The following is a 23,470-nucleotide window of genomic DNA, read 5'->3' as shown; positions in this document are numbered from 1 at the left end:
TTTTCTTGATAATCAGACATCCTGTATCAGCTGAGCTAGGATCATTTCTAAAAAGGTGATTCAGTTCAGTTCAGTTGTTCAGTTGTGTCCGACTCTCTGCGACCCCGTGAATCTCAGCACTCCAGGACTCCCTGTCCATCACCAACTCCTGGAGTTCACTCAAACTCATGTCCATCGAGTCGGTGATGCCATCCAGCCATCTCATTCTCTGTCGTCCCCTTCTCCTCCCGCCCCCAATCCCTCCCAGCATCAGAGTCTTTTCCAGTGAGTCAACTCTTCCTATGAGGTGGCCAAAGTATTGGAGCTTCAGCTTTAGCATCAGTCCTTCCAATGAACACCCAGGACTGATCTCCTTTAGAATGGACTGGTTGGATCTCCTTGCAGTCCAAGGGACTCTCAAGAATCCTCTCCAGCACCACAGCTCAAAAGCATCAATTCTTCGGTGATCAGCTTTCTTCACAGTCCAACTCTCACATCCATACATGACCACGGGAAAAACCATAGCCTTGACTAGATGGACCTTTGTTGGCAAAGTAATGTCTCTGCTTTATAATATGCTGTCTAGGTTGGTCATAACTTTCCTTCCAAGGAGTAAGCGTCTTTTAATTTCATGGCTGCAATCAGCATCCGCAGTGATTTTGGAGCTCCAAAAAATAAAGTCTGATACTGTTTCCACTGTTTTCCATTAAGGTTTGCTTTTTGGAGATGGTCTGTCCTAACTGGCAGATCAGCTTCCTTGTTCAGTGCTTTGATGACATCACCTCCTTGCCCTCCCCTGTCAGAGGTTTAGAGAGACTCCAAGGCCTTCAGGAGTGGATTCCTGCTTCTTTGCGTATAACTGCACTCCTCTGCTTTATTTTTGGCTTCTCTTTTGTTTATCCCCCCAAACAGAATCTCATTCCTGCCCCTTTGTTTTATTTCACAGTTTTTGAGAAGTTTGTCCTCAAATTCTGCTCCTAAATATTCTCTCACCTTGAGGACTGTTTTCTAATTATGTTGCAGCCTGACGACTTGTCTGCTTTCATCCCCTGTTGTTATTGTTTAGTTACTAAGTTGTGTCTGACTCTTTTGCAACCCCATGGACTGTAGCCTGACAAGCTGCTCTGTCCATGGGATTTCTCAGGCAAAAATTCTGGAGTGGGTTGCCATTTCCTTCTCCAAGGAATCTTCCCCACCCAGGGATTGAACCTGCTTCTCCTGGTTGGCAGGTGGATTCTTTAACACTGAGCCACCTGGGAAGCTGCTTTTGTCCCCTACCCCCCAGTAATACCAAGGTCCCTGTTCTGCTCCCCCAACACCCACCCCCATGCCGAGTCAGAAAGCTGTTACCATAATGAGAATTGGGCATTTCCTTTTTTCTGATGATAAAGAAAAGCATTGGGTGTTTTTTTCTTTGATACCTAATGTGTCATGGGTGCACCATACACGTGAAACTGGCTGACTTTTGCTATCCATGTGTAATTGTGTTCTTTTCTCTGGTGTTAGCAGGGTTTCCTTAATGCCCAGATGGTCGCCCAGCGCAGCAGAGAGCTGCTGAGTCATCATTTCCGGCAGCAGAGGGTGGCGATGATGATGCAACAGCAGCAGCAGCAGCAGACCCAGGCCTTCAGTCCACCCCCGAATGTGACTGCGTCCCCCAGCATGGATGGGGTCCTGGCCGGGCCTGCCATGCCACAAGCTCCACCCCAGCAGTTTACATATCCACCAAATTACGGTACACTTGACAGTGAGCATGTCTACCCCTGAGTAACATTCCTGAGGACGTAATGTTTACTAGATGTGTTGTATGTTAAAAACAAATTCTGTTCACTCTCCTATTATTTCATAAGAGAAACAGATTAACTAAAAATAGCAGAACTGTCTACTCTGCACAGGTGATTGTCGTTGAGGTAGATGATCGCTCAGTAGTTGAGGTTTCTCCCCCTTGGTCTTGTTTTTCAGTTCCTCACATCTTAATTTGGAAGAAAGCCTTGCCAGGACATCCCCCCCAGTATGTCCCAGTGTAGTAGAACTCTGCCATTGCTGAACAGTGAGAGGAAGGCACTGTGTAGGCTTTCTGAGTTCCTTTCCTTGGTGGTTTGGGCATGTTAATTACAGTCATGCCTCTGTGAGGTTCCAGAAATGTGAAGGAGTAGGGCTTGAGGAGTCTCTTGGGGAGCTGACATTTGAGGGTGCATCCCTCAGTCAGGGACAACAGCCCTGTGCTCTAAAGAGGCCTGGAGGGCAGAGGCCATGACCTGGTGCCCGGATGGCCGTGACCTGGTGTACTAGTGTCGGAAAGCTCATTGGGGTGGCTGCCCTTTGGGGATTCAGGGTGGACATCTGTGACCTGGTGTCCTTGTATCAGAAAACTCACTGGGGTGGCTGCCCTTCGGTGAATCCAGATGGGGGGTGTCTGTGGGAAGCCTGTCTCTCTGGTTACCTTGGGGAGAAGCAAGAATTACTGACAGGCAGCATCTTTATACCTTATACTTAACCACATTCTCCCACTTAAAAAAATAAAAAGGAACCTCAAGTTTCTATAGAAATCTGATATTCTAGGGAGATAGTGTTTGAGCATTGTAATTTCTTTTTCTTCTTTCTTTTTAAAGGGATGGGACAACAACCAGATCCAGCCTTTGGTCGAGTGCCTAGTCCTCCCAATGCGATGATGTCATCAAGAATGGGTCCCTCCCAGAATCCCATGATGCAGCATCCTCAGACCGCACCCATGTATCAGTCCTCGGAAATGAAGGGCTGGCCGTCAGGAACCCTGGCCAGGAACAGGTGAAGAGCAGGGCCTTGTTTTGGCCGTGTCACCAGGCTTGCAGGACTTCAGTTCTCTGATCAGGGATCAAACCCAGGAAGTGCAGTGAAAGTGCAGAATTTAACCACTGGACTGCTGGGAAATTCCTGGAACAGGGACTTTGAAAGTCAGCCACTAGAATGTGCTGGAAGTTCAGGGAATTAGTCTCTGTTTTGCAGCCAAGCCTGTTCGGATGGGGAGATCCAAAGGCCTGGGCTGATTCACTAGAGAGTGTTATTTGGCTCGTCCGTTGTGAGCCACCTTCCTACTGTGTGCACGTCCACAAGGGTGAGGGCCTAGACAGCTGTGAGAGAAGACAGGCTGTCCAAGTTTTCCTGCTCGCGTCCTCTGCTTCAGTGTGGCAGCACTGACAGAACTGTGGTGGTCTCTGTGTGCCTGTCCTGTGTTTTGAAAATGACCCAGGAGGTAACTTCCCACTTTTCTTTACAGCACCTTTCCCCAGCAGCAGTTTGCCCCCCAGGGGAATCCTGCAGCGTACAATATGGTGCACATGAACGGCAGCAGTGGTCCCATGGGACAGATGAACATGAACTCCATGCCCATGGCTGGCATGCCTATGGGTCCTGATCAGGTACAGGGTACAGGGTTCTGTTTCTTCCCTTTCTCAACATTTTTTTTTCCTGTTCTCTGGAGAGAACCAAAGCCTCAACTATAAAGGTCCTAGGTAGATTTTTAACTTGGATGTTTAACTTAAAATATATAAACCTTGAAAAAACTTTTGGTTTGAAGGCATTGGGCCATTTGATACTTTTAGAAATCTGGTATCTAAGGACTGAATCAGTCAGCCAGAGCCATGTGGCAAGCCATCGTGGAGACATAGGGATTCTTTTCTGTTGGACAAAGCATGTGTTTTACTCATGTTTCTTCTGGTTGCCAACAGAAATATTGCTGACATGTCTACACCATGACCTCCAAGGAAATCACTGTACAAATGACACTGCGCTGGGATTACCAGGAGTAGTGAATCATTGTTCTAGGCATGCAGCTTTGAAGAAAGGACCAGCTCCAATCTCCATCAACGGTATTTCAAGTGATGTCATTTGAGCAGGACTGAAGTTTAAGCTAAAGTGTGGTATCTACCTGTTTTCTTTCCCTCCTCCTATGTATCATGGTGTTTAAAACAAATATTTTTAGCGTTCTGCCTTTTGGGGATATGATTCTGGAGGTACGGAGTGTTACTGATCGCAGACTGTCCTGTGTCACTTTTTTTCTGCTTGGCTGTCCAGAGTCTTTGGAAAAAAATGGAGGTGAGGCCAGAGAACACTGGAGAAATCAAGAGATGAGAACATCTGGTTTCTTGATAGTTGCAGTACTGGGTGAAGAGTGTGGTCCACATTTGAGGGTATTTGTCGCAGGCTGTCTTGTGAAGGTGGCATTTCCAGGTTCTCCTTTAAGGATAGCTCCCACCCTCCTCTTGGTTGTCTTAGGCTTTTTCCTAAATAGGATGTTTATCTGCCCCTAACGCCCTGTAATACTTTACCTCCAGGAATTGTCCTTGGTGTCAGATGGCTTTGCAGAAGGGAAAACAGATGACAGTATTTAATTGCAGCAGTGGCAGTTTTTCACCTGCTGACGTGCAGCCGAGTGCACTTTATTTAAAAAGTAATGGATACATGCAATATTCTCTCGGTCTTGAGGAATGGTGAACCACATTCCTAGTTGTTGTCTAAACTTACCTGTTGGACAAGAACTACGATTTTTGTTGATGTTGTGAAAAGTACTGGTTTCACCCTTTGCCTATATGGTAGAGCAATAATGCTTTTTGAAAATAAACTGCAGAAACCCCAAGGCCAGGTACTGCATTCTGAATCAGAATTTCGCAGTGTTTCTGTGAATAGATTTTTTTTTGTAAATATGACCTTTAAGATTATTGTATGATGTAACATATGTATATACCTTTTTTTTGTAGGCCACAACAACTCATTTTTACAGAGTTTGTGAACCTAAATATTTAACATTGTCAGTTTCAGTAAGTTCAGTGTGGTGAGGTTACCAACAGAAGTCGCGCCCTGCATTTTGTGGCCTGGGGGAGGGGCCATGGCCAACAGGTTTTCCTTGCCTCTTAGCCTCAGATGCCTCGCTCCTGTTCAGTCTCTTAATGTAAATGCTTTGCAAAGTGATGATTTAAATGTAGGCATTTACATTTTTTAAAAACAGCTTCTCTACCAGAACTAAGCACTTGGTTAATCTGGGGGGAGAGAACAGATAAGGGGAAATAAACTTAAGAGAAAAATCAAGAATTTTAAAAGATCAAGCAGTTTGATTCCGAAGAAGAATGTTGGGTTTTTAGGCAGTCCATAATGGTCATGGTGTTTTCTTTTAAATTGAACATGTTGTCTTCTCGTCCATCTTAGGGGTGCTCTAAGGTTTGGGTTGCTGGGACTTGACTCTCATGTTGAGGTCTCAGGCGTAGAGCCCTTGATGTGTGGTTTCTGGTATCTGCTCAGTTGCCTTGCCTTGTCTTCCTCCTCCTGTGATGTCCCGAGAAGCGGAGGAAGTAGCATCACGGTTATTTCCTGGAGTGCAGTCTGCAGAGCAGCCATTCCCGTGTGATTCAGAGCCAGGGTCTGACTGGGCGCCTTTGCACCCCCTCCCTCCTCCGCTACCCCTTTCTGCTGCCTCCGCTTGTCAGTTGGGAATAGGGAAGAAAGTCAAGTTTCATTCCCTTTACCTGGCTTGCTTTATCAGGTCCAAGCACTTGAATGAAATGGGGTTTTTAGACTATCTATGAATTTCAAATGTCTGTTAGCCTTGGTGTCATTTCTTAGCAATAACTGAGAGCCAGTTAAATTATTTTTCACCCGTTTAGCCAGTCTTTCTAGGTGTCTCTGAAGGTAAGATCATTTGATTTCTTTGACTTGTGTGTGACTCAGTGAAACCTGTACTTCCAGAAACACCACTAGAGTGGATTTGACTTTCGCACTCCCCCCACCTGGTTAAAAATAAATCTAAGACCACAAATCCATTAGCTTCATCCCAGGGTCCTGCACTTGGCAGATAATGCATCCTCCAGTCTGGAGATAGAGGCAGAGCTGAGTGTGAGTCTCCTTTTAGATACAATTGCATCAGGTGCATCTGAACCTTTCTTCAGGTTGCATGTATGTGGGGAGAAATAGAATGGTGCTCTTACCTTTCTTGACTTTTAATTAAAAACTCAGTTTTGGGATTCTTTTTCTCTGTCCATTCTGACTCCAGGCTAAGTGGAAGGCAACATCCCCTTTTTATATGGAAGAAAAGTGAAGTTTATTATAAGTTTTTATATTTTCTACTTGTTCATTTTATTGGTGCAAATTTAAGATTTTGACTTTCTTTTAATAGATGGCAGTCTTTGAGATAATTGTTGTTTTTACCTTAATTCCCCTTTTATTTTTTATGGGTAATTCTTTGTACTTCTGCTGCCTACCTCTCCTCTGCCCCACTTCCCACCACTTTTTAAACCTTAGTATCTGTTGGGTGAACAGTATAAGTAACGTTTTCATCTGCTTTTAGAATGTGAGATATTTCCAGTACCTACTTTTTTGCTGAATCCAAAGATATATAAATATAAATACATATATTTTATAAAGATCAAAATGATATAAAGGAGATAACATTTCTTCCTTTTAAAAAACAAATAGAAATCCATTGTTAATGTTCATATTATGATGCCACTTTTCTAAATCATGCATCTTGATGGAAAGGTGTAAATATCAATCAGCAGGATGCTTAATCAGTATTTAATGTCTGAGGTGAACTGGGGTGTATAGGGGTGGGTACTACAGAACATAGTTGGCTTGCTGTCCTGTAAGTTCCGTGATCCATAGACTGATGCAGCTGAAAAGTAAATAGAATGGGTTGCCAGTTACCCATATGCCTGTCCAGTTAGTTCCCTTTTTATTTGCAGAAGCCATGCATTTGTTTGCAAGTGGGAAATTCATAGTAGTAAAACTGCTCGGACAGATGAACTGTCCCCTTCTGCAGAAGAGCAGGAGCTGCTGTTCAGCTCCAAGGCATACTGTATAATCATGAGCAGGGTGTTTTCTTTCTCTCTCTCTTTTGAAGAAGATGGAAATGTCATTCTGAGAGCAAGATCTAAATTCTCAGGAATTGACTTAGAGTATTGAGAATGAATTCACTTTAAAACAAGTTTACATTAAATGTTTGTAAAAAAATCAAAATCATGCTTTACACTGCAGAGAATTCAAACCACATGGGCTAACTTATGAGACAGTTGAGTGGTAAGCTATGACTCCTTTGATCATTTTGGACATCGTTGTAAATAAAGGTTTCTATTTAAAATTGAAGGCCAAGAGTGTGCCGCTTTTTTTTCTTTTAAATCCCAGTCTAATTCAGGGTAAAATATAAGAAATTGTGTTTCAGATAATGGATAAAGGTTTCTGTGAGGTTAAAAGAGATCTTGAAAAGCATGGCTCTCTTATACAAGGTAAGTGCTTAGGGGTCACGTGTTAGGGAGAAATGTGCGGAGCCAGGTGAAGTTCCTCTCCCTCCTCCTCCCAGTCTAGCGTTCCCACAGCTGCTTTTACTGGTTGGACTGCCTGGTACACGAAGAAGGGCTGGCTAAGGTGAGTTGCTTTGCAGTTGGTCATTATTTTTACAAAGTGTGATCCTAAAGCTGGTGTGATATGAGATAAGGTTCCCAAAGTATGATAAATTCTAGTCAGTTTATAACCACATATAGCCCTTTTAAAAAACCCATCTAAACCCAAGGTGTCTTCCTTCCAAAAAGGTGTTGACTGGTAGTATCTTAAAAAAAAACCAAAAACCAAACACACCAAAAAAAAACTCCCAAGAAATGGCCTTTTAGAAAAATGTCAAAGGTTACCTCATACCAAATGCTGGTCATTGGCTGGGGTTTTCAACATTGTATGACAATACGTAGACTACAAAATTCCTTTACAAATACAATTTTGTTAAAACTTGGGACATACATAGACTTCCTGTCTTTGCAGGACTTTAAAAAACATCAGTTCTGGGGCAGATAACAAAGGAATCCTGGGAAAAATGGCATCTGGTCAGGAAGAGGAATGTCCACAACGGCACGGGGTTTTCTTTTACACGGGCCACACCATTTATTAACACCACCACTCTTGAAAATTGGGTTTTCTTATTAGATTCCCCTAGACGTTTCCGAGCTGGTTACATGTAAATAGTCACATATATACATTGAAGTCACTGTCTTCAGAGGCAGCCAGGGTTAAGGGCGAGAGAGAAATTCATGTCTTTTGTGCCACTGACTCGTTGTCAAACTTGGTGCACCATTTCCTCCCTCTGTCCTGCTCCTTCTTTGTGACAAACCAAAAGAATAAGAGGATTTAAAACAGGGTGGTTCTTTCCCTGTGGTTTAAAAAAATTCCAGTGACTTTCACCCTTGGGGGAAATTTCCAAGAAAATCTCTCTGTTCTTCTTCCCTTGTGAGCCCCTCAGAGAGGGTTAGTGGTGACTTCTTGATATGAAAATGCATCTTGTGCAGCTGGTGAGGTATAATCCAAAGCAAAAGCAGGGACAAGCATGGACTTCCGGAAGTTTCGCTGCTCCCGTTGGTTCTCGTCCAGAATCTGCCGCATTGACTGAAGGCGGGTTCCGTGTGTCTCGGCCTCCTGGCTAACAGCACAGGTCTGCTGGAAATCATTCAGGGTTTTTCACTGTACAGGTGATGCCTCTGGTTTTGGAGGTCCAGCTCGCACTTCTTAACCTTCCCAGCCTTCCCACAGCTGTCCCCTGTAGAACAAAGCAGACAGTGTATCATGCTGCCTAAGGATTTCTTAATCGGCCCTACAGCTGAGTCAGCTTTGCTTCAAGGATGTGGCTGCTGAGAAGAAATTAATTCCAGATCCCTCAGACAGGGCTTGCTATTATCTCATTGTCTAGATTGTCAGTTGTTGGCTCACACATAGTGACTGGCAAAGATGTCATTTAAGGATCTGGACAGGATGGTGGCTAAGGAATGTGAGAAGTACTTTTGATTCTCGTTGCACCAAAGAAATGCTTAATTGGCCCATTATTATCTTCCTGTTAAAGCCACACAGACTTACATGCATATAATGATAGAAAATGAGGCTGGAGGTTACAAATGGTAGCTCACCATGGGGGTGATTGGCCTGCAAGGTAATGTCACATCAGATTAGTTGCCACCATTAACAAATTGTCATATATACCTGCATTTCTGCATTTTCTCAATCAGAGGATTCAAATTGCGTCCCGTTCTGTTCTCTCTAAAGCAGAGTGACCTCTCCAGGTTGCCACAGCCCCCTGGCCCCTCACAGCCACTGCTGACCCTAGCGTGGGTGAGCACGTAGCATGGGTGTTCTGGAAACCATTTAATGAGATCACCTTGCTGCTGACACTATGGACCAGGGAGCAGCTCAGCAGCCACAGCCTTTAAGATGCCTGGTACTCAGCCGACTGACATGCTTCTGAGCCTCTCAGGGAGGCCTTGCGCTTCCAAAGCAGAGATGATGATGTGGAGAACAAGTATTGATCTAGTACATGCGGTGTATCCAGGGAGGTTATTTTACTGGAAAGACTGACACGACTGCTTCCCGCCTCACGGGAACAGACGAGGGGAATGAGAGGGGGCATGCACGGGGAGCAGCCTCGGCAGAGCGAGCCGGGCCAGCCCGCGCTCTAGCGGTAAACTGGCTCCTCAACTCACAGTGATTTGGAAGAAGGTCTCTTCATTTCTGGCCACTTTCGACGCTGAAACTGCCTAAGTTTTCAAGTGTCAAAAGGAGAAAGAGTATTAACCATCACCAGGAAAGAAAAAGTGACCCCCAGAGACCTACACGAAGAGGGCCTTTTAGGTGACAGCTGTGGCTGGTGGGTGAGCCAGGCCCTGGCAGATCAGAGAGAGGGCAGCACCCCGACCTCACGCACGCAACCTCTGAGGTTAGACTGCAGGACGGGCCACCGTACAGGGCAGTTCTCAGGCTTTAAAAGCAAAAGCGATACCTGTATTGCTCATAGCTTCCTCCATCTTTCAATCCTAGAGGAGAGAGAAACATACAACATGGAAACATAACTTTAGGGCAAAAATGGCACCAGCAAGGACCGACTTTATAAAACACTTTCAGGTCACGAGCCCATGGTGTTGTCGTGGCCCCCAGCCAGAGGGGCCTGCACTCCCAGCAGGCCCTAAGGCACTGTCACTGGCGCATGCTCTGGGTGCCTCTGTATCACTTCAGGCTCCTGTCACACATTCAGCACTAACCCTGGTCATTCCTGGTGGGGGACCCGTGGGTGGGTGGGCATGAACACCTGTGCCACCGAGGACAGACAGTGGGGAGGTCCCAACTGTGGGCTCTTGGCAAATTTCCTAGAGGATGTGGCAGTGTGACCAAGTGTGTGGGCTCCGGACCCAGTCCCATTACTCATCAGTAAACGAGGACATGCAGGTTCACCTCAGAGGGTTGTCAGAACGCCTGTTGGGTAATGCCTGGAAAACACTCAGCACTGTGGCGGGCACAGGGTGATAAATCCAAGTGATGACATTCACCATAAAAGTAGCACATGGCTGGTGGATGTTAGCGAATTCACCAACTCCTGGTGATTCTGAGTTCACTCTTCAGATGGCCCTCCTCAGTCCCCTCCTGTGGTCACCTTTCCACCCTGGGGCACCTGCTCACCCAGGTCCATGTTCCGGGTCCGGGGGTTACACTGCTTGTAGCCCTTGCAGCTCCTCAGCTCCATGAGCTGCACGTGTAGCTGATTGAGGACGTCCCTGTCCAGGGTGCTCACTGCATTCATCAGCTGGTTGGAAACAAGGTAGGTTATCACCTATGGTCTGCACCCTCTTCTACCAGCCAGGGGGCCTGATTTGGGCAGGTGGGGGAGTATGTGGTTGCTAAGGGGTGGTGACATCCACCCCCACAAGAGCTGGGGTTTGGAACAGTTGCCTCTAGCCCCGTGTGCATGAAATCTCAACCACCACCATGTAGTTCACATTGACCTCCTGGGACCGCCGGTCAGCAAATGTGCCAGGCCTGGAGAGAAGCCCTCCCAGCCTCTCAGGGCCTCCTGACGGGAAGGCAGCTATGTGGCAAAGGTCTGGGTGAGCGTCCTGGTCCAGGTGCTGCTGTGACCCACTAACCTACCAGCTCAGTCAACCCCTTTTGTAAAATACGGGGATGTCCGGTGGCCTATATGGTAATTAATAGCAAAACAAGACAGTTGAGTTGCTGGCATTTACAAAAGGGTGTAGAAAAAACTGCTGTCAGAGAAGACTGGACAGTGCCAAGGCCATGCTACTGAGAAGCTTTAATGCTGAAGCTGGGTCATGACCATGTTTTATAAGGGACAGGCAAGTTCTGCTCACCAGGCTCTGTGGCTGGTGAGTTCTGTTCTTCAGTCCCGTGCGTGTTCAGATGGGTTAATACATGGAAGTGCAGAGTAAGGGCTGCCTGATCGTTAGTTAGGCCTGTGGTCTACAGGATTTGGCCTGACCCTAAGAACCCCTGAAGCTCCAGGTTCTAGGCGTTCCCTAAGATCCCACAAAGCCTGCTGCAACGGTCCCAGGTGGGTAAGTTGGAATGGAGAGGCTATGGGTGATCAATCAGTAGATGGTGGATTTGGGAGGAGGCAGGCAGGCAGGGTGGGTGGCACACTGAGCCCCTGCCTTGCCGGTGGCTTCTCCTCACTTCTGTCTTAGGGACTCCATGGGACTTGGGAAACCTGTGGGTCATTTCTGCGGGCCGCCTGCCTGGCAGGGCCTGTAGTGCCCTCGGCCCCCTTCCTCCAGCCTGTGTTGCCTGTACCTGGTAGGGGTCTGTGTTGAGATCGAAGTACTCCAGGAAGCCGGTTGCGAATTCACAGAAGAGGAAATTGTGGGTTTCGTTGATGGTCCTCATGCACCAGTACGTGTTGTTGTTGGCGCTGGTGCAGGCGCAGAAAGGCCCCACTGCCGGGGAAGAGCGCAAGCCCTGAGCCGAGGAAGCCCAGCCGCCAGCCCCTTCCTGTCCTGCCTGAGGTCACTGGGGGACCTGTTCCTGAAAGACCCGCAGGGTCTGGCAGGAAGCACTCACAAGCTTGGGGGATGCTGGGATCCCCTGGAGGAGCCCCCCGCCCCAGGCCCGGCTGGCTCACGCGTCCAGAGGGGTGCCGTCTGCCAGTGCTGGTTGTCGTGGGTGAAGCACGTGAGGCCAGGCATGCTGCACGTGTCATTGTTCTGCAGGCGCTTGAGCAGCTTGCGAAGTTTCTTCTTGCGCTTCTGCTCCCGTAGCAGCCACACCTTGTCCTTTTCCTGCAGACCCTTCCTAGGGGCACACAGGGCCACACCCCTCACACCTCCCCTGGCCCCACGTGGGAGCCTTTTCCTGTCCCGGGAGCTGTGGGCATGGCCCTGGAGACTTCCCAAAGGACCTTCCAAATCCTACTGCTGCTTGTGGGGCAAGGCTGGGGCCAGATGTCATCCTGCATTAGCTCCCAAAGCAGCACAGGGGTGGATGGTACTAGGAGATTGCTGGGCCTCCTACTCACACCTCCTTTCTGGGGCCTGTGTCCTGCCCTGTCCTGCCCTAACCCGCTCTGCACACAGGCAGTACCTGGAGCCAGGTTTAGGGTTGATCTGGGAGTCAGGGCTCTGCAGGGCCTGCTGTGCCTCCCAGGGAAAGGCCAGGACTTGCTTGTTCTTGTTTGTTTCAGCTTTGGGGAGGGCCCTCTCCTCAGGAGGACCTGCAGCTGCCCTTACCTGAAAGGATGCAGACTGGAGCCTTTGTGCTTGAGGCGGCCTTTGTGCTGGGCATGGTAACTGCAACAGACCACCCCCCCCCCAATCCCAGCCCAGGTTTCAGACACTGTGCCCAGGGCCACCCTAATGGGTGGCTGCAAACTGTGCTTCTCTGGGACCCCTGTTTCTCCTCCTGGGCCATGCTGGGGAGACACTATTCCCAGGGTGGCAGCCCCCTGCCTGCCTGGCTCCTTCTTCCATTCGTGAGCTGGGAGACCCTGGCTGAAGGCCTCGGCCAGACACAGAAGGTCAGGGTAGGTGTAAGTTAACCAAGCTTAGAGGCTGGGCCTGGCTCCAGGTGGGTTGCCTCCAGCTCCCCTGCCCACCCAGCTTATGCTTGATCAGGGCCAGCCCTGGGGAAACCCACAGTGTGTAAGCCCTTTCTGGAAAGGCAGCAGGGACTGTAGTAGCCACTAGCCACCTGGGGCTATTTCAATTTTAATTAAATGAGCAATTCAGTTTTCAGTTATAGTGGCTGCCGTTCAGAGCTCTATAATCACAGGTGGTAGTTTGGCCGCCACCAAACTGGACAGCACAGGTACAGCACCACAAAGGTGTGGTTGGACAGCGCTGCTCGTGAGTTTCGACCCTTGGGCTGGGGATTCCCTGATCTGGTAAAGTGGGTCCCAGGCCACATGGGCTGCTCCTGGAAGGGCTGTCTGTGAGGCACTTTTCCTTCTGGGAAACTGGTTCCACAGCCAGGGGCTGCCTGTGGGCAGGGCATGAAATCTGTACGTCTGGGTGGTGACAGGATGTGCATTATTCCTGGTTACTATTGTGTTTAAGCAAGGACTATAAAAATAATGAAAGAAGTTAGGATGCTGTGTTCCTAGGAGGAATCCTGCAGGGGCTCTAGGGGCCTCTCACCTGATTTTGTGACAGTCACATTCTTCTGGCCGCTTTTTCTTCAGGTGACCTCGGACTTCCCTTAGGTTCTTGATTTTGTTCTGCAGGGTCTCGATCTGAAAGAGGAAGCAGGAGAGGAGGCCGTGAGACTCTCAGGGGCTGGGTAAGAAGGGCCAGCCTGGCAGGACCCCCAGTTGCTGCCTGTGTCCGTGGTTTCTGAGGTGGCTCCTTGGTTCCACCTGCTGAAGGAACCAAAGGTCATTCTGTCTTGTCCTGCCTGAGAACCAGCTGAGCCCTTGGGGGACTTGAAGGCCTCCCCACAGGCTTGTTGGAAGGAAGGGCTGAATGTGGAGTAAGCATCTTGGACATCATAGAGGGGCGTGTCATGGCTGCACGGTCCTTCCCTGCCTCTCGTCCGCCAGCAGGAGCTGTCTGTCTGAGGCCCTGTTGAGGATCCTGTAGGGCCTCTGTCCCCTGGGCCCGGCCTCCCTGCCTCCTGCTCTGCAGTGGCCCTGCTGAGCTCGAGGTGGCGAGAACCCTCCCGGCGCAGACTCCCCTCACCTCGTGGTCAATGTGCAGCTTGTGGTCCTTCCAGGCCTGCAGGGACTTGTACAGGTCCAGGTCACACTGGACCGTGTCATTCTCCAGGATGTAGCACCTGTTTGGGAGACGGGGTCACGCGGGGCCCTCGGGTTGGGGGTGGATGCCCCTGCCGAGGACGCAGCCCGCCTCCTTGGTCCCTGCCTGGACTCTCACCGATGTGTGACTTTAATGGGGTCAGGGGCCGAGTAGTCTGGGAGGCCCCCAGTACCACTGAAGTCCCCGCCGTCCTGGTCCTCAGGGGCTCCTGGCCAGTGCCGCTTGGTGAGGTTGCGGGGCTGGGATGTGTCGTCTGGCCTGACGTGGTGCCCCTTGACGGCCACCGAGCGGATGGAGCGATTCCGGGCGTAGCTGGCCTTGTACTCTGTGGGCATCAGAAGGGAGGCTGGGAAGGCGGGCCAGGCTCCCCAGGCAGCGAACCTTTGATTCAGACAGAGCTGCACTCCCAACCTGGGGGCTCAGGAAACCTACCCCTCGGGAAGCTGGCTTTAGATCCAACTTGAAAGGACCTCTAGATGATTCAGCTGGGGAAACTGATGTCCTAGATCTGAGGAGGAACTGGCCTGAGGTAAATCTCAAGGAAGAGCTGTGCATAGATGAACCATCTGGGATGTCCACACAATGGAGGATTTGAACGCCAGACTCAAAGATATCTACACCCCCATGTTCACTGCAGCATTATTCACAAGAGCCAAGAGGCAGAAACAGTCTAAGTGCCCACTGATGGATGCACACAAAATGGAATATTACTGAGCTTTAAAAGAGGAGGAAATCTTGTTGTTTGTGACAACAGAGGTGGACCCTGAGGGGGCTGTGCTAAGTGAAATAAGTCAGAAAAAGACAAGACAGTGCATGATCTCACTTACCTGTGGTATCTCAAGTCACCCAAGCTCATAGATACAGACTGAAAACAGATCAGAGGTTGCTGGGGCAGAGGGGAGGGTGGGTGAAAGCGTCAGAAGGGTATTAACAAACTTGTAGTTATAAAATAAAGTCCGTCCTGGGGATGAAGTGGACAGTGCAGCAACCAGAGCTAATAATACTGTGCTGCTTCTTTGAAACTTACTGGAAGAATAGATATTCAAAAAGTTTTTTTTGACTGTGTTAAGTGGACTTCTGGGGTGATCATTTCACAGTATATACAGACATCATACAGACATCAAATCGTGACATCGTACACCTGAAACTAATATGTGAATTTATACCACAGTAAATCCTCGGAAAACAAAACCAAAACAAAACCCAAACCATTCATTTGAACTGGACAAAAGAAAGAGCCAAGCAGCACATTCTCCCAGATTGAAAGGGGAGGCGTTGGGGAGGTCTCTAGTCTTGGCTGCGCTCCTCGGGGAGGCAGTGAGGTGGGACTGAGGAGTGTTTTTTTCTAAGCTCTAAGTCACCTGTGGGAAACTGAGGACACGCAGGTGCTGGGGCTCAGAGCAGGCCGTCCCAAGACAACACAGTGGCACACTGGTTATTTTGAATGCAAATTCTTTGAAACACAGCTGGTGGGGGAAAAGAACGGTACCCCCAGGCCTCCTGCAAATGACTAGGAGACTGATAGTCGAGGTGTGATAGGAGCGATATGCTAGGCCTTTCTCCCTAAAGTTAATTGGTCTAAGCTTGAATTCTGTACTTGGAAGGAAAGCATCCCAAAGCCTTTTTTAACATTTCATGCAAATTTTTCAAAGTCACACTGCCCTTCGCTCAGAAGCTCCAGTGTATAGAAAGCTCTTCAAGTCTGCTCTAGTAGGAAAGCGTATCCCTGACACTAGAAAGCAAATTCACAATAGTGTGGTTGGTTGGTCTAGGCACCACTTAGTGTAATAATGAAAGCTGGAGCTCAGTTCTTTGCGAATAGTTTTCAGGAGTGCATGGGAAAAAATGAGTTGAAACCAATAATTCTTGGCCCGCAATATGAACCTTTAGAAAAAGAAAAGCATCACACCTATGGTCAATGAATCTTTGACAGAGGTGGCAAGAATATACAGTGCAGGAAGCCAGTCTTTTAGCGAGGGGTGCTGGGAAAGCTGGACAGCCTCACGTAATCAGTGAAGTTAGAGCACACCTTCACACCATACACGAAGATAAACTCAAAACGGCTTAAAGACTTAAACATAGGACATGACACCATAAAGCTTCTAGAAGAGAGCATAGGCAAAACATCCCTGATATAAATTGTACCAAGGTTATCTTAGTCTCAAGGCAATAGAAATGGAAATAAGCAAACACGACCAAATTAAACTTGTTACAAGCTTTTGCACTGCAATGAAAACCATAAAACAAAAAGAAAGCCTAGTGACTGGGAGAAAATATTTGGAAACGATGCTACCAATGACGAGGGATTAATTTCCAAAGTATATAAGCAACTCATTCAACTCAATAACAAGAAACCAAACCATCCCATCAGAAAATGGGCAGAAGACCTAAATAGACATTTCTCCAAAGGGAAAACAGGTTTTTTCATACACATGAAAAAATGCTCAACATCAATTAGAGAAAATTAAAGTTGAGGTATCACCTCACACCAGTCAGAATGGCTATCATTAAAAAGTCTACAGATAACAAACACTGGGGAGGGTGCGGGGAAAGGGAACCCTCCTACACCGTTAGTGGGAATGTAAATTGGTGCAGCCACTATGGAAAATGGGTTCCTTAAAAAATTAAGAGTTGCCATACGATTCAGCATTCCTATGCCTAGATGTATATCTTGAGAAAACTTGAAGAGATACATGCACCCCAGTGTTGATAAGCACTCTTTATAAAAGCCAAGACCTGGAAGCAACCTAAACGTCCACAGAGAGATGAATAAAGATTGGGTGAGATTTTACACACACAGTGGGATATTCAGTTCAGTTCAGTCGCTCAGTCGTGTCCGACTCTCCGCGACCCCATGAATCACAGCACGCCAGGCCTCCCTGTCCATCACCAGCTCCCGGAGTTCACTCAAACTCATGTCCATCGAGTCGGTGATGCCATCCAGCCATCTCATTCTCAGTCGTCCCCTTCTCCTCCCGCCCCCAATCCTTCCTAGCATCAGACTCTTTTCCAGTGAGTCAACTCGACTCAGCCATAAAAAAGAATGAAGTGATGTCACGGAGCTAGAGATTATCATGTTAAGTGAAGACAAATAGCATATGATACCACTTATATGTGGAATCTAAAACATGGCACAAATGAACTTACTTATGAAACAGGCTCGCAGACATAGGTTACCAAAGAGGAAAGGGAGTGGGGGAATGGATAAATTAAAAGTTCAGGATTAGCAGATATAAACGACTATATATAAAACAAAGTCCTACTGTATAGCACAGGGAACTATAGTCAATATCCTGTAATAGACCATAGTAGAAAAGAACATGAAATACATCCATAAAGCTGAGTCCCTGTGTTGTACACCCGACACACAACATTGTAAATCAACTATACTCCAATTTAAAGACTAGAAAACAAAAGCATGACCCTGAGAGTAACTCCAGGCTCACTCGGAGCTCTTCCTATTTGCCTCCAGACAACTGCAGATGTTAAAAGAAGTCGGGACAATGGAAGAGACATCTGTCCTACACTCAAGAGAAAGTTTAAGGATCGATCCCCCTGGGCCCCAGCACACCCAGAAGGTTCATTCTTCTTCTGAGGGACAATTCTCCCTCAAATGGGGTCAGCCAGTCCTCAGTTGGACCCTGGAGGCTCCTGTGGACTGAAAACAGAGGATTGGGTACTGATTTCTTAAGCAGCACTGGTGCGTCTTTCTCTACCTGTCACTTCTGATTTTATCCAGGCATCCAGTCTCTGGACAACTTAGTGCATTACCCACATCTCAGCCCACCCTAGTATCTTTCAGGGCCTCTTAACACCCATCCTATCTAATTTCCAACTGCTTAATAGCAAACCTTCTCAGTAGAGATTTGTTATTTAATGACGCTATAATGAGAAAGGTGTTTTTTATTTACTTGCCTGCAGACCAAGACGCAAATCCCCCATTTTTCTTATTAGGAACTCATGCTGATTTAGATTTCTCTGAAGAGGATGAGTCTTTACCAGATATCCCAGTTGGGCCTTGGGTCACATGTGCTATGAAGTTGGATATCCATGAAGTGCTGAGCTGTATGCAGGACGCAGATCTCTGGGTGAGGAAGAGTGAGGGATGAACCCTGGGACAGACCCTCAAATCTTAGACCTAGCGTTCTCTGCTTTACTTTCCCACCCTGTCATCCTCCAATCTTACCAGTCATGAAAGAAGGGAAATTTGGCTCAGATGGGAACCGAATCTCTCGATGTGTATAAGACCTAAGAACCAACAGTGCTTGTAATTCCCGGGCACCCTGGCGGCCTTAAGCCAGCTGTTTCCCTCACCTCAACTCCCGCTGACCCAGCCTGGTTTAAGGTAACTGAGCTCTGGTCAGCTTCCTCTTCACTCCCACACACCTGATTCACAGCTTCTCTTTGCATTTACCTCTCAAGGAAGACAGGTCACAAGGACTGGCATAGCCTTGGGGAAGAACTTTTCCTCTCCCCTCCTAGGTTCTTCTGGCTGGTCTAAGAATTAAGTTGACGTGAGACAGAGTAGTAGAAAATCAAACAAAAGTTTAATAACATGTATCTGTGGGCAAGACCCAGAAAAACCTGGAAGCTGCCACCTGAAATACAGCCTCAGCCAATGAGGATGTGAGGACAGCAGTAAACAGGTCACTGTGACACAGGTTTAAACTCTGGCCATCTCCATGGAGAAAAGGTTCTAGAGATTTGATCAGCCTCCTCTTCCAGGGACAGAGGGTCATATCATTACAAATGGAGATCTCCCTTACAAACATCAATGTTTCTTGCAAAAAAAATACTCCTCCCACCTGACTTGGAGAGTCGTCACCCCCCACCCCCCCGCTGTGTCTACTGTTTGCTAGAAAATAACCAGCTCAAAATAATAGGTCAAAGAGACATATTTTAGGCTGGTAAATTCTGCTCCTCTACAAAGCTTTAAATTCGTTCTGTTCAGGGACTTCCCTGGTGGTCCAGTGGTTGAGGCTCCATGCTCCCAATGCAGGGAGCACAGATCGATCCCTGGTCAGGGAACTAGACCTACATGCTGCAATTAAAAAAAAAAAGATCCTGCACACCTGAATAAATAAAAATAAATATTATAAATAAGTTTTGGCTATACTTGCAGCCCCGGCTACCTGATGGTGATAAGGGTTACCGTCTACACAGCAATGAAGATGGCAGGATTGCTGCAGCCATTCTAGGGCGGCCTTTTGCCTCAGTTAAGTCCTGCCCACATTTCTCATGCCAATTAGACTCTACGGCACCAGCTACTCCCCCACGCCCCAAGCTCACGGTGTGTCCACAGTGACCACAAAGCTAGTCCTCTAACCATAGGCTCCCCCTTCATCTGCTTTCCATGCTGTGTCTGCTAGCTTACAAGTTTAGCGGATGCAGCACTTCCTATGTGGCGAGAGGCAACCTGTGGGCAGGCTCTTAGCCTACCCATCACCTTCCACGGTTAATGCCCTAAATCCGGCTCCTTCACCCTCCTCCCTGATGGTGGAGAGCACCATTCCGTGCCACACGGGAGCCTCGCAACTACGGGAATGGTCTCAAAGCCATGAGATGCTCTCTCAGACATCCCTTTAGACTTACTTCGATTTTGTCATGCTCCCCCATCAATGAAAGTTGTAGGGAAACATAGTAACTGGTTATGCTGTGTTTCCCCCCTGTGAACGACTTGAGGCATATTCTGTGTCCACTGTGAGATGAGCCCATGCAGCCAAATTCATCAGGCAAAGGGGGAACACTTCTTACAGACTCCAAGATGCTTCTGGAGTCTGCCCTGCGGTTGGTACGATGTGGAGATTCCGTGGATTCTTCTGCAGGTTCTCCTAGTGCTAATGGGCATATAAGTGCTGCCCTATCATAGCTAGTCACGTGGCTTCTAATGCTGCTGCCGTCACAGCTCAGCCCATGCTTGGGAGACTGAGGCCTGACGGTCAGGAAAGGGCAGACAGAGCTGTGAACACTGCTGCTTGAAATGCCCCCTTATCCCTTCTCCACTGAGTTTTTAAACCTGCCTTTAGTCCTGACCGATACTATCAGGCAGGTGCCCCACAGGCTGAAGGAGACAAATGCACACACACACACTCTTCCCCCAGAGAAGTGGGAAATAAATCTCCATGTGAAAGTACCCTCTCTACACCAGGAGACATAGCATCCTTATCACCAGAGAAAGAGGATTCAAGGCTAAGAGAACTCAACAGACCACTTCTTCACTGGGCTGCTACCGCAAGCAGCAGTCCCTTTGTTCCATTAAATATTCACAAGTAATTATTTCCTCATCTAAAAATGATGTATAAACAGTCTGCTTTGGTCACATTGGGGTCCCACTTCTAGGAGACCTCTGTGTGTATGAATTATATTTTTCCCTCCTGTTAATCAGTCTTGTGTCAACTTAATTATTCGGCCAGCCAAAAGAACTCAAGAGGAACCGGTGCAGGGGTGGGGGGTGGAATTTCCCCTTCCTTCAATTCAGTTCAGTTGCTCAGTCGTGTCCGACTCTTTGCCACCCCATGAATCACAGCACGCCAGGCCTCCCTGTCCATCACCGACTCCCGGAGTTCACTCAAACTCATCTCCACAGAGTCGGTGATGCCATCCAGCCATCTCATTCTCTGTCGTCCCCTTCTCCTCCCGCCCCCAATCCCTCCCAGCATCATCAGAGTCTTTTCCAGTGAGTCAGCTCTTCGCATGAGGTGGCCAAAGTATTGGAGTTTCAGCTTTAGCGTTGGTCCTTCCAGGTTAAAGTCAGAGGCCAGATTTCTTGTATCTTCTACATATTAAATGGCAAATTTGGCCAAGTTGCTAACATTTCAGAAAAATGGGGGTGGGGTGGGTGGGGGGGTTGGTGTCATGTTAGGAGCACGCATTTCCGGCTTCTGAAGACAGAATGGGAAATGTGTCTGTCTACACCCTGTCCACTGGTGGCGCGGTCAGTGGGGCGGGAGCTGGCATGCTGCCACTTCAGACAGGGCGGTGGTCTCCCATTTGGCCACAGTCCCCATCACTCCTTCCATTTTGGGTCCCACCCAGGCCTGCGTCAAGTCTGTAACCCTGCTGCCCTGAACACGCATCTGTTCTGGGAGCCCAGCCTGGAGCCAGCCCTGACGCAGGTTTCTGCTGGGCTTTGAATGACCACCAGGTGGTGACCAAGGGCCGAGGACTGGCTGGAGGCTGCAAGGTGGGGCCCAGGAAGGGAGGGGGGAGCCCTCTCCCACGTGGCCCCCGATGTCTCTTGCCCCCCTCTCCCTTCTTGGGGCAGATCTCTGTACTTTCCCTCCTTGTATCAGAGTCACAGGGACCAAAGACCTGGGGGTCCAGGTCCGGAAGAGGCATTCCTCTGACAAAGCCCTGGCCTTTTCTGACCCCGGGCAGCTTTCTCCTTGCCTTTTTCCTCCCTGAGTTCAGCCTCTGTGAAGCCGCAGTGCCTGGGCCAGAAACGCACACACTTCTGAGCTGATGTCCCCGCGGGAGCAGGTCACAGCTGCCCAAGAGGGCCAGGAAGCAGACCCAGCGGGGTCTTTCTGCTTCTTTGTGTTGCTGGCTCTGGAGGGCTCCACCCCCCAGCCATACTCTTGGGGGTTTACTCTGATTCTCTTTGGAAGCTACTTTCAACCATTTGCAGAGTCTGTGGCTGTCTTCTCGCCAGAGCAATGGAACGCAGCATTTGAGACAAAGACTGTTTAGGTCCCAAAGCTTCAGACATTTGCTCTCTGGCTCCTTCCAGAAAAAGGCTGCCAGCCCCGGTGTACACCTTTCCCAGGACCCCACACCACTCGCTCTCCTTGTCACCCTAGGTGTCTTTGTTTCCAGGGTCCTGAAATATATGTGCCCTTCCTACCACATGTACCAGGAAGGTGGGTAGGTTGTTCGGTTGCTAAGTCATGTCTGACACCCTGCGACCCCATGGACTTAGCTCACCAGGTTCCTCTGTCCGTGGGTTTTCCAGGCAAGAATACTGGAGTGGGTTGCCATTTCCTTCTCCAGGGGATCTTCCCCACCCAGGGATTGAACCTGAGTCTCCTGCATTGCAGGCAGATTCTTCAGAAAAACTAAGCCATCATTCCCTGTATCAGGAAGTGGGGACCCCATGCTCTGGGCTCTGATGGCTCGGGTGCAAATCCTGAGCCCAATCCTTGGGCAGTTAATTTCCCAGCACCTGGACCTGCCTGCCAGGGCTCTTTGGGGTTTGACGTGAAACAGACCTGGTAAATATTTCAGCTCCTGGAAGCTGATGTGAGCAGCTGCTCTGCTGGTTAGGGACCCTGAAGCTGACATCCTTGCCCAAGGTCACAACTGGGCCCTCCTGGCACCCCAGGCCTGGGAATCCTAGGGTGGTGTGGCCTGCCCTCCGGGGTGGGACCCACAGGATCTCGCTTCCTCTTGCCCTGGCTCAGAGTACTTCCGCTCTGCTGGTCACACTTGGCTCTCATTTAAGCGTCAACTACCCTTCAGCGGCAGCCCCTCTCCACCTGGCCACACCCGTTTCATTTCCTCCATGCATTCTTTACCCAGGGACGTGAGCTTCCCACTTTGTTAACTGGCTAACACCTGGCCTCACCCTCAAGGTCTGATGGTGTCTCTCGTGTTCAACTCTGTAACCTCCGCAGCCGGCACGTGGCAGGGCTTGCAGATTTGTTGGGAGATGAGATGAAGCAACACCGGCCACCTGGACCCATCGTCTAGTCCTCGTCTCCTCCTCTGGGTCCTGGGTTGGCTGCTCTGCCTCCCTCCTCACGAGCCAGGGACTGAGCCGCCCGGGGTCAGGGCACCCAGCCTCACAGCTGGCAACACTGCGGCCGTATAACCCTTGGCTGTGGGAGGTTGACCTGTACCTCACAGGATGTTAGGCAGCTTCCACAGCTTTTACGACTGGATGCCAGGAGCATCCCTCCCCACTGCCCATCATACGCGACAGCCGGAAACACCAGCACACAGCCAAGCGGTCCTGGTAGGTGAAATTGCTCCCTGTTAACCCCTGCTCTAGGCCGGCTGCTCAGAAAGGAATGACAGAGAGCATCTTGCTGGCAGGCACGTGCAGGAAGAAGAATGTTGGGCCTGGTGATGGGGACGGAGTTTCCCAGGTGGCTGTAAGGAGCCACCCTCGTCTTGCTCCCAGGATCCTCTGAGCACACATGAGACAGGGCTGTGATGTCGCACCGTCCTCACGGGAGGGCCCGAGTCCAGCTGAGTCTCAGCTATTTAGGTGCATGTTGAATGCTGCACTCACTATGCCAGCAAATCTGGAAAACTCAGCAGTGGCCACAGGACTGGGAAAGGTCAGTTTTCATTCCAATCCCAATGAAGGGCAATGCCAAAGAATGTTCAAACTATTGCACAGTTGCACTCATTTCACATGCTAGCAAGGTAATGCTCACAATCCTTTAAGCTAGGCTTCAAAAGTATATGAAACAAAAACTTCCAGTTGTACAAGCTGGATTTAGAAAAGGCAGAGG

At 48.8% G+C, this 23,470-nt stretch overlaps 2 protein-coding genes across 14 annotated transcripts in view; one reads left to right on the top strand and one right to left on the bottom strand.

Moving 5' to 3' along the window:
* NCOA3 (nuclear receptor coactivator 3) overlaps window positions 1-7,549 on the top strand; it is a 134,490-nt gene extending 126,941 nt beyond the window's left edge. For 3 of the 5 annotated variants that reach the window (XM_055438572.2, XM_055438593.2, XM_055438563.2), the window contains 4 exons: window positions 1,486-1,714; window positions 2,592-2,766; window positions 3,236-3,377; window positions 3,687-7,549. In XM_055438572.2, the coding sequence (XP_055294547.2) occupies window positions 1,486-1,714; window positions 2,592-2,766; window positions 3,236-3,377; window positions 3,687-3,698 (558 nt within the window). In that variant the 3' untranslated portion in view covers window positions 3,699-7,549. The remainder of the gene's footprint in view (window positions 1-1,485; window positions 1,715-2,591; window positions 2,767-3,235; window positions 3,378-3,686) is intronic. The other 2 variants (XM_055438601.2, XM_055438582.2) reach the window with 1 other exon arrangement.
* Window positions 7,550-7,694: 145 nt separating this feature from the next.
* The window catches only part of SULF2 (sulfatase 2), a 128,251-nt gene continuing 112,475 nt past the window's right edge, over window positions 7,695-23,470 (bottom strand). For 4 of the 9 annotated variants that reach the window (XM_055438624.2, XM_055438610.2, XM_055438617.2 and 1 more), the window contains exons 12-22: window positions 14,130-14,337; window positions 13,935-14,031; window positions 13,395-13,489; window positions 12,489-12,548; window positions 11,885-12,054; window positions 11,557-11,699; window positions 10,429-10,552; window positions 9,755-9,788; window positions 9,459-9,512; window positions 8,839-8,904; window positions 7,695-8,524 (exon numbers count right to left, since the gene is read on the bottom strand). In XM_055438624.2, coding sequence (XP_055294599.2) covers window positions 8,871-8,904; window positions 9,459-9,512; window positions 9,755-9,788; window positions 10,429-10,552; window positions 11,557-11,699; window positions 11,885-12,054; window positions 12,489-12,548; window positions 13,395-13,489; window positions 13,935-14,031; window positions 14,130-14,337 — 1,019 coding nt within the window. In that variant the 3' untranslated portion in view covers window positions 7,695-8,524; window positions 8,839-8,870. The remainder of the gene's footprint in view (window positions 8,525-8,838; window positions 8,905-9,458; window positions 9,513-9,754; window positions 9,789-10,428; window positions 10,553-11,556; window positions 11,700-11,884; window positions 12,055-12,488; window positions 12,549-13,394; window positions 13,490-13,934; window positions 14,032-14,129; window positions 14,338-23,470) is intronic. The other 5 variants (XM_088843690.1, XM_088843692.1, XM_088843693.1 and 2 more) reach the window with 3 other exon arrangements.

This window comes from Moschus berezovskii, chromosome 15, assembly GCF_049115385.1.
Source record: "Moschus berezovskii isolate FMDL1 chromosome 15, NW_MosBer_1.0, whole genome shotgun sequence".
Classification (NCBI taxonomy): Eukaryota; Metazoa; Chordata; class Mammalia; order Artiodactyla; family Moschidae; genus Moschus; species Moschus berezovskii.
This window is presented reverse-complemented; position numbering and strand designations above follow the sequence as displayed.